Source organism: Sinohyriopsis cumingii, chromosome 11 (genome assembly GCF_028554795.1).
Source record: "Sinohyriopsis cumingii isolate HCF-2022 chromosome 11, ASM2855479v2, whole genome shotgun sequence".
Classification (NCBI taxonomy): Eukaryota; Metazoa; Mollusca; class Bivalvia; order Unionida; family Unionidae; genus Sinohyriopsis; species Sinohyriopsis cumingii.
This window is the reverse complement of record NC_142971.1, coordinates 32,688,972-32,703,888: the sequence shown is the minus strand read 5'-3', so window position 1 is coordinate 32,703,888 and position 14,917 is coordinate 32,688,972. Positions and strand designations below refer to the sequence as shown.

The window sequence follows — 14,917 nt, the reverse complement described above, 5'->3', positions numbered from 1 at the left end:
CTCCTAGAGTTCATGAATATGTCACACATGAAGAAAATGTTTCTGAACCAATTATGTATCTTTAATGTATGTACCATTAAAATTTACATAATCCTCTGAGAAATATTTGTAAAGACCTCCTCACTTAAATAGATACATTAAAATTTTAGACTTTTTAGACTCAGAGCAAGTATTATAGGGCTAAATTTAGTTATTTCAGGTGCTATGGTATTTATATTAGTTTTAGAAGGAAAGATATATTTGTGTATAAATTTTCTAAATTCTCTATATAAATTTAATAACAGTATGTCTATGATAGAGTAACTCTACAGTCACTGTTAGATTTAGAGGCAGAGATTTGGGGTCAATACAAGGTTACCAGCAGCTATTCAAATGCTATGGTGTCAAGTTACAGTCCAGAGAAATTGAAACAAAGGAGTCAGTAGGACAGTTGGAAGATGTGTTTGTAAAGCTAATTAAAATCAATTATAGCAAGTTTGCCATAATACTTAAACATTAAAATTAGTGACCATTTGAAGGGAAATTTGAATCTCTTTTAGTAGGTATAAAGTGTTTAAAATAGAGTTGAGTAGTTTTAGTTTAATTTTGAAGTAATTTGCTCAAAAGGATAAAGTTTACAAGTAATTTCATATTCAAAATAATATTTTTATAAATTCTAACACACAGCATCAGTGGGAAAAGAGTGTGTATGGAGAGTACATATATGGCTTTATTTTGGATTACAAAATTTAGATTCTGTGCATTTTGATATGTAGATTAGAGTTAGATAAAGGATCTGCACCTAACACAATCAGACCAGAATATTAGTTTAGAATAGGTCTTCAGGGAATGTTTTCTCTGAAGTCCGCTAGGATTGTTTAAATAACCAGGTCAAACATAGTGCAGAGAGTCAGCATGAAGAACTAGGGGCAACATACATCATTAAAGGTAGAAAAAGAAGAAACCCTCTTGCTTGTGACTAATTCCCCATAGCGCAGTGACATCAGAAAGGCGCTACTACACAAGTCTGAGAATGCAATACATCATCATCCTTCAAAAACTCCAAACATAATCCTTCAAATTCCCAGTGATTGGAATGATTTTTGTTACCTGACAAATATAGATAATCATGGATATGCTAAGCATGACTGACAATGCCAAGATACCAAAAAAGAAGTAACCAAAAAATCAGACAATATTCATTGATGTGAATTTCAGCAGCTGCAATCAGATTCAAACGGATATGAACATGCATTTTGTTCCTCCTGTAAAGTTTATTTTAAAGTTTATTATGGTGTCAAGAATTACATCACATGTCATGCAGAAACCCCATCTCATACAAGCATATTAACCATGCCAATAAATATACCATCACTGAAATTCATGTTCATGGAATCAGCATCAAATATGGATAAAGTTGCATATGCGGAGATACAATTCACCAACTTTATAGCTGATCATAACCTCCTGTTTCTGGTAGCAGATTATTTTTCAGATCTATTCAAAATAATGTTCCCTGACCAAAAAATCACACAAAAGTTCTCATGCAAATGGACATGAACTACTCACATAGTGACTACTTTATTGTTCATAAGAAATCATGACCTAAATTGTATAATAATAATAATAAGAAGAAGAAGAAGAAGAAGAGCAATAATAATAACAATAATAACAACAATAATAATAATAACAATAATAATAATAATAATAATAATTTATTATATAAACTGTTGTGATTGACAATGTGCAGAGTAAAACCAGTGATTTTTAAGCAAATTATGCATCTGACACTAATATGAATCAGAATGACCACATCACAAAAGCTTATATACAATCTTCTGACCATGATCGCATCCTTGGTAACAATAGTATAAACTGGACTAAAGTACATGCCACTGATGAACCGCCACAGTAATCCTTAAGGCCTAGAATGCATATGTCTTTGTCAATAATACAAATAGGTGATACTTGTTTCTTTCTTTCCTTTCCTTTTTTTTATATACAAACAGATTTGATTGTCATTATTAAAAAGTCATGTTAATAGTAACAGCAAGGGTGTCTGTAAATTAGGCTTAAAGTCACAATGTATGCATTTGTGCTTCATGAGAAGAATCCTACAGACATTAAAACAACATTAGGTCCAGACAGTACCAATCTTGAACAGTTCTGTCAAGAGTCAGAAATCTGAATCTACCTACAGGCAGGAAACAATTTAAACTTCTTGGTGGATGCAGTGGAGTTGAACTGACATTGCCACATTCCAATGCAGACACTTAAAAGGATATTTTCCATTCTGAGGAAAATTCAGGCTGACTCCAGACATAACCTGGATCTAGTAGGTCATCATCTAAGTGTTAACATTGATGGCCAACAATCTAACTCCACAGTGATCTCCTAAGGAATGGTAAAAGTTCTTCTGGTGCATAAAGGTAGATCAGGAATGGCAACAAATTACTGTAAAGAACTAATCTGATTTGATGAGATGGCAAGTATTTTAATACTTAAAAAAAGGAAATTTGTTCAATAGTAATAATGTTTGTTCAACTGCATCTTAAAAATTGGGTCAACAAAATTCCTTCCCAATTTGAGGTCAAAACTCCTGACCACATTTTGCAAATCTCCTGATCTGTTTTAACCTAACCCATGTTTTCTGTCACATACATGTGCAGATGTTGAGTGTAGTTAGGCCTGTATATATAGCAGATAGTTAGGTCTCTATAGCTACCAAGTAATTAGGCCTGTAGATGTAGGAGGCAGTCAGGCGTCTATATGTAGCAAGCAATTTTGCCTGTAGTTTTTGTTTTTTTGGGTTTAAAGCCATTTTTTCATGACATGATACAGGGCAGCTAGTTCAAACAAGAACCTGGGAAAACCTCAGGAAGAACCAGTGACCCATCGGAAGCTACTGGTAAGCTTTCTCAAATACACTCACTGGCTGAACCATGGGTCTCAAACCCATGCAGACAGTGGTCAGATGGCAGTGAACAGTAAAGGCAGCACTTTAGACCACTTGGCCAACTGCATATGTAGTAGGCAGTTAGGCCTGTAGATGAAGTTGGCAATTAGGTATGTAGATGTAGTAGGCAGTTCGATCTGTAGATGTAGTAGATAATTATGTCTGTAGATGTAGTAGGCAGTTAGGCCTGTAGATTTAGTAGACAATAAGGCCTGTAGATCTAGTAGGCAGTTAAGTCTGTAGATGTATTAGATAATTAGGCTTGTAGATGTAGTAGGCAGTTAGGCCTGTAGATGTAGTAGACAATAAGGCCTGTAGATCTAGTAGACAGTTAAGTCTGTAGATGTATTAGATAATTAGGCTTGTTGATGTAGTAGGCAGTTAGGCCTGTAGATTTAGTAGACAATAAGGCCTGTAGATCTAGTAGACAGTTAAGTCTGTAGATGTATTAGATAATCAGGCTTGAAGATGTAGTAGACAGATATGTAGATGTAGTAGATAATTTGGTCTGTATATGTAGTAGGTGGTTAGGTCTATAAATGTAATAGACAATTTGACTTGTAGATGTAGTAGGCAGTCAGCCTGTATATGTAAAAGACAATTATGCTTTTATATGTAGTAGATAATTAGGACTGTAGATGTAGTAGACAATGAGGCCTGTAGATCCAGTAGGCAGTTAAGTCTGTATATGTATTAGATAAATAGGCTTGATGATGTAGTATGCAGTTAGATATGTAGATGTAGTAGATAATTGGGTCTGTATATGTAGTACGTGGTTAGGCCTGTATATGTAGTAGACAATAAGGGCTACAGATGTTGCAAGTATGCCTGCAGATGTAGCAGGCAGTTAGGCCTGGAAATGTATTAGACAATCAGGCCTGCAGATATATGCAATTAGGTCTGTAGATGTAGTAGACAAATATATTTCTAGTTATAGTAGATAATTAGGTCTGTAGATGTTGTAGACAATTAGGCCTGTACATATATCAGGCAGTTAGACCTGTAGATGTAGTAGACAATTAGGCCTGTAAATGTAGTGGGAAGTTAAGCCTGTCAATGTAGTGGGAAGTTAAGCCTGTAAATGTAGTGGGAAGTTAGGCCTGTAGATGTAGTAGACAATCAGGTCTGTATATGTAGTAGGCAGTTAGGTCTGTAGATGCTATAGATAATTATGCTAGTAGATGTGGTAGACAATTAGGCCTGTACATGTAGTAGGCAGTTAGGTCTTTAGACGTAGTAGACAATAAGGCTTGCAGATATAGCAGGCAATTAACCTGTACATGTAGTAGGCAGTTAGGTCTTAAGATGTAGTAGACAATAAGGTCTGCAGATATAGCAGGCAGTTAGGTGTGTAGATGTAGTAGGCAGTAAGGCCTGTAGTAGGCAGTGAGATCTGTAGATGTAGTATTAATTAGGTCTGCTGATGTAGTAGACAGTTAGGCCTGTAGATGTAGTAGACAATTAGGCCTGTAGATGTAGTAGATAAAAAGACTTGCAGATGTAGCGGCATTTAGGTGTGTAGATGTGGTAGGCAGTTAGGCCTGTAGATGAAGTAGGCGGTAAGATCTGAAAATGTAGTCGACAATTAGATTTGTATATGTGATAGACAATTAGGCCAGTAAATGTATTATGCAGTTAGGTCTGTAGTTGTAGTAGATAATTAGGCTTGTAATTACATCAGTTAGGTCTGTAGATTTATTAGATAATTAGGCTTGTAGATGTGGTAGGCAGTTAGGCCTGTAGATGTAGTAGACAATAAGGCCTGTAGATGTAGTAGGCAGTTAGGCCTGTAGATGTAGTAGATAGTTAGGTTTGTATATGTAGTACATAATGAGGTCTGCATAAGTAGTAGGCAGTTAGGCCTGTAGATGACGTAGATAATTAGGTCTGTATATGTAGTATATAATGAGGTTTGTATAAGTAGTAGGCAGTTAGGCCTGTAGATGTAGTAGATAATTAGGCTTGCAGATGTAGTAGACAATTAGGCATGTACATGTAGCAGGCAGTTAGGCCTGCAGATGAAGTTGGCAGTTAGGATTGTAGATTAGTAGACAATTAACAATTAGGCATGCAGATGTAATAGGCAATTAGGTCTTTAGATTAGTAGACCATAAGATTTGTAGATGTAGTAGATAATTAGGTCTGTAGATGTAGTAGGCAGTTAGGCCTGTAGATGTAGTAATTAGGCTTGCAGATGTAGCAAGTCGGCCAATAGATAGAGACTGGCAGTTAGGACAGTAGATGTGGTAGACAATAAGGACTGCAGATGCAGCAGGCAAATCAGCTCATAGATGTAGTAGGCAGTTAAGCCTGTAGATGCAGTAGGCAGTTAAACATGTAGATATAGTAGACAAGTTGGCCTGTAGATGCAGTAGGCAGTTAAACATGTAGCTATAGTAGACAAGTTGGCCTGTACATGCAGTAGGCAGTTAAACATGTAGATATAGTAGACAATTTGGCCTGAAGATGCAGTAGGCAGTTAGATCTGTTGATGTAATAGATGTACCATGCAGTTAGGCCTGTAGATGTAGTACATAATTAGGCTTGTAGATGTAGTAGAAAATTAGGTCTGTAGATGCAGTAGACAATTAGGCCTGTAGATAAAGTAGACAATATGGTGTTTAGATTTAGCAGACAATAAGCCTGTAGATGTAGTAAGCAATTAGGAATGTCGATGTAGTAGTCAGTTAGGCCTGTTGATGTAGTAGAGAATTAGGTATGTAGATGAAGTAGGCAGTTAGATTTGTAGATGTAGTAAAAAAAAATAGACATGTATATGTAGTAAACAATTAGACCTGTATATATAGTAGATAATTAGGCTTGTAGATGAAGCAGGCAGTTAGGCCTGCAGATGTAGTAAGCAATTAGGCTTGTCTATGTAGTAGGCAGTTAGGCCTGTAAATGCAGTAGGCAGTTAGATCTGTAGATGTAGTAGACAATTAGGCCTGTAGATGTAGTAGGCAGTTAGGCCTGTAAATGCAGTAGGCAGTTAGATCTGTAGATGTAGTAGACAATTAAGCCTGTAGATGTATTAGACAATTAGGCTTGTAGATGTAGTAGACAATTAGGCCTGTAAATGTAGTAGACAGTAAGGCCTATAGATGTAGTAAGCAATTAGGCTTGTTGATGTAGTAGGCAGTCAGGCCTGTAAATGCAGTAGGCAGTTAGATCTGTAGATGTAGTAGGCAGTTAGGCCTGTAAATAATGCAGATAATTAGGCTTGTAGATGTAGTAGACAATTAGGCATGTAGATGTAGTAGTCAGTTAGGCCAGTAAATGTTGCAGATAATTAGGCTTGTAGATGTAGCAGACATTTAGGCTTGTAGATATAGTAGGCAATTAGGCCTGTTTATGTAGCAGGCAGTTAGACCTGTAGATGTAGCAGGTAATTAGGCCTGCAAATGTAGACAATTAGGCCTGTATATTATTAGGCAGTTAGGCCTCTATATGTAGTAGATACTAAGACCTGCAGATGTAGCAGGCAATTAGGCCTTTAGATGTAGTAGGCAGTTAAGTTTGTAGATTTAGTACATAATTAGGCATGCAGATGCAATAGGCAATTAGGTCTGCTGATATAGTAGGTGATTTGATATGTAGATGTAGTAGATACATAGGTGTGCAGATGTAGCAGGCAGTTAGGCCTATAGATAAAGTAGACAATAAGGTCTTCAGATGTAGCAGACAAGTAGGCCCATTGATGAAGTAGACAGTTAGGCCTGTAGATATAGTAGACAATTAGGACTGAAGATGTAATAGGCAATTAGATCTGTAGATGTAGAAGGCAGTTAGGCCTGTAGATGTTGTAGATAATTAAGCTTGTAGATGCAGTAAACAATTAGTTCTGCAGATGTAGTAGACAATCAGGTCTGTAGATGTATAAGAAAGTTAGGCCTGCAGATGTAGTAAGCAATTAGGCTTGTTGATGTAGTAGGCAGTCAGGCCATTAGATGTAGTAGGTAGTAAAACCTGTAGATGTAGTAGACAGTTAGGACTATAGATGTAGCTGGCAAAGTTCTTCACATTTTCTAGAATAATATCGAACCATTCATAAATAATCTGTTATTTGACACTGATTTCACCCACAGATCAAACCCTGAAAAGAAGAAGATAGTCATCAAATGAATCTGAAATGATAAGTTGATGAAGCACATTCAAGTTTAATAACCTGTAACAAGACCCATCTTTAAAACATGGCTATTATAAGATATGGTACTGCCTGTGCAAATTTATTATTTGAAATATGAGCTGCTAATATCTTGAGCAAGTCAGGAATCTCAGCAAGTGCTTTCAGTAAGAACAACATACCATGATGTTGAGAGATAAGACATCTGTTTTCTCTAAAGATTACTGAAGTCTCATTTTACAACCTACTTCTTTCAGAAAGTGCATGGCTGCCAGTGAAATTTCCTGCACTGAACATACAAACAGTATAATTTAGGTTAAATATAGGCTATGTGTCAGACTGTCCACATGTTCTGACCACTCTTGACCTGAAAAAAATTATTTGATATCAGTAGGAAACAGGTCAATGTTCAAATAACCAGAATGGAATGTAAATGTGATAGCTTTACTTTTCCAGAGCATAACATTAATAACAGATGCAGTGTAAATTGCTGCTTCTATCAAATCTAGTTGTAGATACAATAGTTTTAAATTAGCAGCATGTGCAGTGTTGAATGCTGCTTCTATCAATCTAGTTGTATATACAATAGTTTTAAATAAGCATGTGCAGTGTTGAATGCTGCTTCTATCAAATCTAGTTGTAGATATAATAGTTTTAAATTAGCAGCATGTGCAGTGTTGATTGTCGCTTCCATCAAATCTAGTTATAGATACAATAGTTTTAAATTAGCAGCATGTGCAGTGTTGAATGCTGCTTCTATCAAATCAAGTTGTAGATACAATAGTTTTAAATTAGCAACATGTGCAGTGTTGAATGCTGCTTCTATCAAATCTAGTTGTATATACAATAGTTTTAAATTAGCATGTGCAGTGTTGAATGCTGCTTCTATCAAATCTAGTTGTAGATACAATAGTTTTAAATTAGCAGCATGTGCAGTGTTGATTGTCGCTTCTATCAAATCTAGCTGAAGACACAATAGCTCTAAAGCATGATTCTAAATAGGATTGTTTTGGAGTGTGGTTTTTGGCTGAGTCTACTGTACATTTTTGAGGTAGGATAGAATTTAGATCAGGCACAAATCATCAAATGCCAAAAATATTGCGAAAATATTGCCAAGCCAATAAGAGTTAACTATGGGTTTGCTGTATATTGTTGTTGTAACAATGCTGACCTTATCACTGGCTTGTATACACTGTGATACACCTGCATGAGGAATTTCATCTGCCCAATGCTAATGATTCGCCATTTCTTCTTAAATTTGATGCTTTTTTTTGCAAATATTTGTAATTATCCTCCCATAAGAGACAGCTGGATCAAATCACCAAATCAGGTAATGTCCTTTATATAAATTAAATTTGTTTGCAAGAGAATTCATGTAGCTGGAAAAATCTGCATTGTAGTTTACACAATCTTGCATAATTATGTGAGAACTTATATCTTGCAAGTAGAGAAAAATGTACGTGATCTCTACTAAAATGAATTTGAAAGTGCCTCAGATGAGTAATTTTTTCCTTAAAAATGTCTACATGTATAACAAGAGTCATCCATAGCTGACATATTGCTCTGGTCTCCTGCTTCTGTAAAATACTACAACTGAAAGTATCCTATAGTCCAGCACACCCATGGTATAGCACACCTCAATTTTTATCCTATTAAACCATGTACTCATGGTAACATAAAAAAGTACTCAATGAAGACAACCCAATTGCTTGACAAGTTTGCCAAATATGGTTGAAAAACCTTATTCAGTTGGAAAGTTATGCACCAGAAATAAAAATGTTTATGGACAGACAAAGAGAATGGCAGACAAGACAGACAGACAGATGGATATAGTGATAAAAATTGACACTTGCATTTATAGGAAGAAAAAGTTTGAATTACAATTTAACTCTGGACTTGGCCATATTGTATACAGTGGTAGCATACATCGTACCATACAAGTCGAGTCCATGTGCAAACAATATAGACCCTGATTATATATCACATATGGTACTGGCAGATCAGGGTCTATGTTGTTTGTTCCGCTCATAACTCCTAAGAAAATTACATAGACCCAGATCTGGCAGTACATTATGCAATCACAGATCTAGGTTAATGCAGTCTGCAGTTGGATCCAACTTAAAAGCATGTTTATATGATACCCTTTCTAATGAGGTCACTTGGTTTGTAAGAAATAGTATACTACTTTCATGACCTCTAAACAGGAGGTGACATCCTCTGAGATAGTGGATCATTCTTTCGGAATATTCAAAGCAGCTGCATGGTTCTTCATAAAAATTATTAAAAAAATTCTCCCAGCTTATCAGTTTATTGACATGTTTTAAAAAAATTATTTTTAAACCATGTTTTGCATCTCAAGTGTTTGGTAAATTTCTGTTTAGGAAATAAATACCACTGATAAGGCTGAATATACCAGAAAGATCAAGAGATAGAATGAAAGAGCATGATAAACATGTCAGAACAGAAAGGGTCACATAAACATCATATCAAATGATTGAAAACAGAACACAACTTCAAAGATTATGGTAGAAAACACTGCATGAAATTTAATATGAGAAAAATTCTTTATTTCTGCACCTCAGATAAACACAGCTGAAGTAGCATTGCCAGCGAAAAAAGGTCAGAACATATTTACTTAAAGCATGCAAACACAAATTTTATCATCATCATTATCATTAGCTGAAGGTATATTTTCTTAAAAAATATCAATACTACCCTTTCATTTCCAGTATATGCAGTAATGGCAAGAAAGTGACAATAATTGTCAAATGCACAGATCCTACAACAATTTCCTTGCATACAACGGTCTTACTTTTCATTCTGTATTAAAGCATCAATTTTTTAATCATTTTCAATATACCACTGTGACTATATCTAGCATATATATGGATTTAAGCGCTGTTTACAGATTATTTACAAACTCTAGTTATTACTATAGAATAAAAGACAAGGGCTGCATCAAAAACTGGACAAAAAAGGCACAGGTGAGTCCAACATCACCTGAATGCCTAACATCAGTTAACTAAGTAGTTGGTAAAGTGATGTGTATTAATAGGACATCTTTCATCAAATTTTCTTGAGTGATTTATTACAAGTAGTTAAAAAGGTTTTTCTATTTTAAGCAACAGCTGCCATATGTGAAAGCAGATGGACAGGTTTTATGCAAATTTAAAACACCTTCATGCCTGTTGATTTTTTAAAATCAAATTTGGTCAGATTTTGCTGTGCATTTTTAGAGAACTAGCTGTTTTTGTTTCTTTCTATTTGTTTAGCAGTCTTATTTGATGTATTGTTTGTACAAAGATAAAATGCCTTCATGACAGGATCTTCCTGCTGAAATCTGGTCAAAATTGATCCTGTAATTTTGAGATGAGGTAAAACAATGGCAAACATTGACAGACAACACATTATTGATAGATGACAAATGACACATGCCACACAATAGATGCAGGGCCTTGCCATAAGCTTAAATGGCCCTTCAGTCTGGTGAGCTAAAAATCCTAACAAACGCATAATTTCATCAAGAAGTACCAATGAATAAAAAAAATAATCAATATTTTCTATAAAAAAGGATACATATATTTGGTAATCAGTAATCTTTCTTGAACCTGTAATATCAGTCCAGGAATATATTTCACTCAGAATGAGATAACAATGAGCAAGCCAATTCAATGAATTTTTTCCTCTCTCCATTATGGTGAAGTCACAATAAGTGATGTGATTGGCATATACCATGGTAGCCCTATGTTTAATAGCCAAATAATTAGGCACTTTAGACTCTTAACTTAGGTGCAGAAACCATTATTATTTTGTTAGATTAAACATGACCTTGAAAGCCCAGAATCTACAGGCCTCTTCCATATTGTAAGTGCAAGCCCTCTACACACTTTGGTCATGAACTAAAGTTATTATGCTAAAATCATTTTTCTTACCCATTTAAAAAAATGTCATTCTGCACAACCCATTTATCTTTGAGGCACAATAACCCTTACTGCTGACATTTGACCCTAAAATCAATAGGCCAGGCCTCCTCTATGCCTTAACAAGAAGTCCTCCACAAACTCTGGTCAAGGTATGAAGTTTAAAAACAAAGTCATTCTCTTTTAACAAAATCATTTTTCTTCATTCAGTCAGTGACCTTGATCTTGGATACCAAAATCAAAAGGCTTATTTCTTACCCAATGTGCAAGTCATCCACTAACCTGGTGTCGGTAAAAGGTAACTTAACTTTATTTATAGAACCCAATTTTCTTCTGTCAGTCAGTTACTTGATCTTTGACCTCCTTCAAACCCAAATAAGCAGTGTTCTTCCTTACCATCCACAAAGTCTGGATAGTGGATAACTTGGGTTAATAATAATAATAATAATAATAATAATACTTTATTTATTGAGGGTGACTCATTAGTCAATGACTATTCTCCTTTGAGGCCTTTTTAAGGAGAGTATAACAATGTGCATTATATGAAAGATAGCAGTAATTACTGTTTATTTTACTGGGTTAAGTACTAAAATACTGGTTATTGGGCAGAAACCATATTTCTTCTTTCAATATATGACCTTGACCTTTGACTTGAAATCAATAGGATTTTTTCTTAGCCCATATGCATGGCATCCACAAATTCAGATAACTGTAGACGGTGAAGAACAACATCGAAACAATTTTTACCTTTGATCTGAGCAGCACCATTTTCATTCAGGACCAACATTGGATTGGCAATCCTCCAGATAGTTTAAGAGGAGTAGTTACAACAAACTTGTGCTACATGGGTGGGTGTACAACAGACCATCCAATAAGCTCTTATGGTCATAGAAGTAAAGAGCTAAAATAATAATACCCAAGACAATAAAAAGGTCTCCATATGCCCTTATTCTTTTGTAAAATGGCAAGAGACATAAACTGAAATCAACACATTTTCAATCCAGCATGAATTATTTAATTTTCAACAAGTTCATATCATTGTTACATCACAAAGTTCATATCATTGTTACATAACAAAGTTCATATCATTGTTACATAACAAAGTTCAATATACTTTCCTTATTTCAATCATGACCCCTATTTTTCTGTTCAGACACATTATATTTCTGATCACATTATAAAGGTTTATAAACTGAACACAATATATATATATATATATATATATATATATATATATATATATATATATATATATATATATATATATATATATATATATATACAGAAATTGAATTTAAAGAGATCATCACAACTATGAAGTGCACAATATCTAAAAAAAATAGTGGTCACTTGAAAAATTAATATAAAAAAAAAATTCATCAATAATCTACATATACCCACATTTTAATCCTTCATGAAGTTTTTAATCCATGCATGAACACAACTGTATCCAAAAGAAAAATAAATCCATGAATACACTGTTTGATGCTGCATAACACTGCTCAACCAATGAAGCATCAGAAAATTTGAACACATTATTAGACACATTGAAAAAAGCATACACTGCAACATAGTGTGAACACATTATTCAGGAGTCCTCAGTGAAATGTATAATGATGAACACTTTGATATATATAAAAATTATCACATGAACACATTACAATGTCACAAGGATGCTGTCTAAAAAATATCAGCACCCTAACAGTCCTGTGTGGAGAAGAAACAAAAAAAGCTGATAATGCAAAACATGTGGATACAATATTTATCTTCAATGAATATTATGCTCCTTTAATTATGTTAATCCAAGGTGTACAACTAAAAAAAATATATGTACTTTGGACAGTCAATCCATTTTGTTTCAAATATTAGCGATCCATCATCTCACTGTGTGCAGAAAGTGCTATTGTACCTTTTCTTGGGAATGCATTCCATTTCACAAAATCAAACAAAGTCATACAGGTATCTCACAACATCAAAATTCACTGTCCTGAAAAAAGCAACAAAATATCTCAATAAAATATCTGAACAGCTGCGGAACCAGTCGCCCCTAAGAACATTAACAATAATGTGAGTAAAGTCTTTTCAAGCAGGGCAAAATGTATTTTGGTGTCTGGGTGGAGTCATTTTGTGATATCTTAACTAGGCCATGTATAAAGTGTCTATCTGCAGGCAAAAATGACCACACCCTGATAGCAAACAAAGGAGCTGCCAAGAAACACATTTTAATGCTTCATCATGGCCAATGTTGAGATAATGAAATTACAAGGAAGAAAACAACAATTTCACAAAACATTCTCACCTGCTATGAATATAACCATCAATTTTATGAGTGTACATGCAATAGTATCAGAAAGAATGAATTAAATAAAAAAATTTATCATAATCACTGATGCATAAAAAGTAGGTCTTTTTGACCTACTTCTGCCTGTGATGAGCAGTACCCTCCACAATAAAAATTCCCATCACATTTCGTGACTGCACACACTTTGACCTTTTGCCTGTGATGAAAAATACTGTCAGCAACAAATACATTCATAGAATTTCATGACTTTGCATACCACAGTATCAGTGAATTTAAACTAAATGTACAAACTTAACATCAAGACCGTTAAACATAAGCCATTAAAAACATTGGAGAAAGTGGCACCTATGTCTCACCTGTCCTGCGCAGGGATGACAAAAGGTACAACTCTATACAGTATGTCATTCATAACACATGTTGTGATCCAGGAGAATCCAGAACTGAGGCCTCATCCTATTTTTGAAATCCAATGACAGTATGCTTGGGGAAAAAATCCTATTCATTACAAATCAACTTACTGGAGATAAACTGAGTAGGTCCCATTCTGCAGTCCATTTGGATGACACATTACATATATGTTTCAGTATTTCTGGCTCTGAAACCATGGGGCAGGGATGCGGGGAAGCCAGCTCCCTCACCCGCTTCACTCCAATTACTGTCAAAGAACTGGAATGTTTCCTACAGTAATTTTTTTTTCTTTAACTGTTAGACAGTTAACATTATGCCCTGGAAATGCTTAAAATGCAGGAGCTTCTGGGGCTTCCGTCCCACAGATCCCTTGCCCACTCTTTAATTCACCACCCCCCCACATATACAAATACAAATTGATATTTTGGTATCTGAGCCTGGCCACACCTCTGTTTTTCATTTGTGTCCCATGCTTTAACATTACAAATTTACAAGTAAAGTTTCACAATAAATTAGGGATGGATGAATATAAATTTTTGGGGGTACCCAGCAGGGAAATGCACAGATGGGTCAGTTTTTACAAAGTCACTTTTCCCCACTCCATTCTTGTTTTCTATGGTTTCCCCTCCTCCATCTCTCACACCCATTTTTATCAGCCATAAAACAAAGGGTTTGTTTTGTTTCTTTTTTTATTTTATTTACTACTGGGGGGTTTCTGACCTGGCAAAAGGTGCATTTATTTAACAGTCATCCAAACCAATTATTACCCAGCAAGATCAAAATATGGTGGGAATGGAGAGTGGAATTGGTAGGAGTAGAGATCTTTACACAATGCAAGCTACCAATTTGTAATCGATGTTAATAAAAGTGTCCTAGAATGAAGGGAACTCTTGGTATTTAGAAAAAAGTTCATATTTTGCAGTTGGGGGTCAGGGAAAATGAAAAGGGACCCAAAGAATCCAAGAGTAATCAAGAAAAGCTGGAATTTATGCTGTGATTTTCAGTACAAAGATGCAAATTGCTCTCTTTTTTCATGGTTTTATACACTCTATACTATGCACACATTCTTGTGATGCATAAATTACTTTCTGAAATGCTAACTGCCAAATCCAACATTCATAATGCACAAAAGGTGGACCTAAATTACTCTCTACAAAATGCTCATTGCCAAATCCCACATTCACAATGTACAAAAGGTGGACCTAAATTACTCTCTACGAAATGCTCAT

At 35.0% G+C, this 14,917-nt stretch overlaps 1 protein-coding gene across 1 annotated transcript in view; it reads right to left on the bottom strand.

The window, feature by feature from the left end:
* Positions 1 to 1,675: 1,675 nt before the first annotated feature.
* The window catches only part of LOC149787873 (origin recognition complex subunit 5-like), a 79,090-nt gene continuing 65,848 nt past the window's right edge, over positions 1,676 to 14,917 (bottom strand). Inside the window, exon 14 of the mRNA XM_089974109.1 lies at positions 1,676 to 12,965. Coding sequence (XP_089830235.1) covers positions 12,920 to 12,965 — 46 coding nt within the window. The 3' untranslated portion in view covers positions 1,676 to 12,919. The remainder of the gene's footprint in view (positions 12,966 to 14,917) is intronic.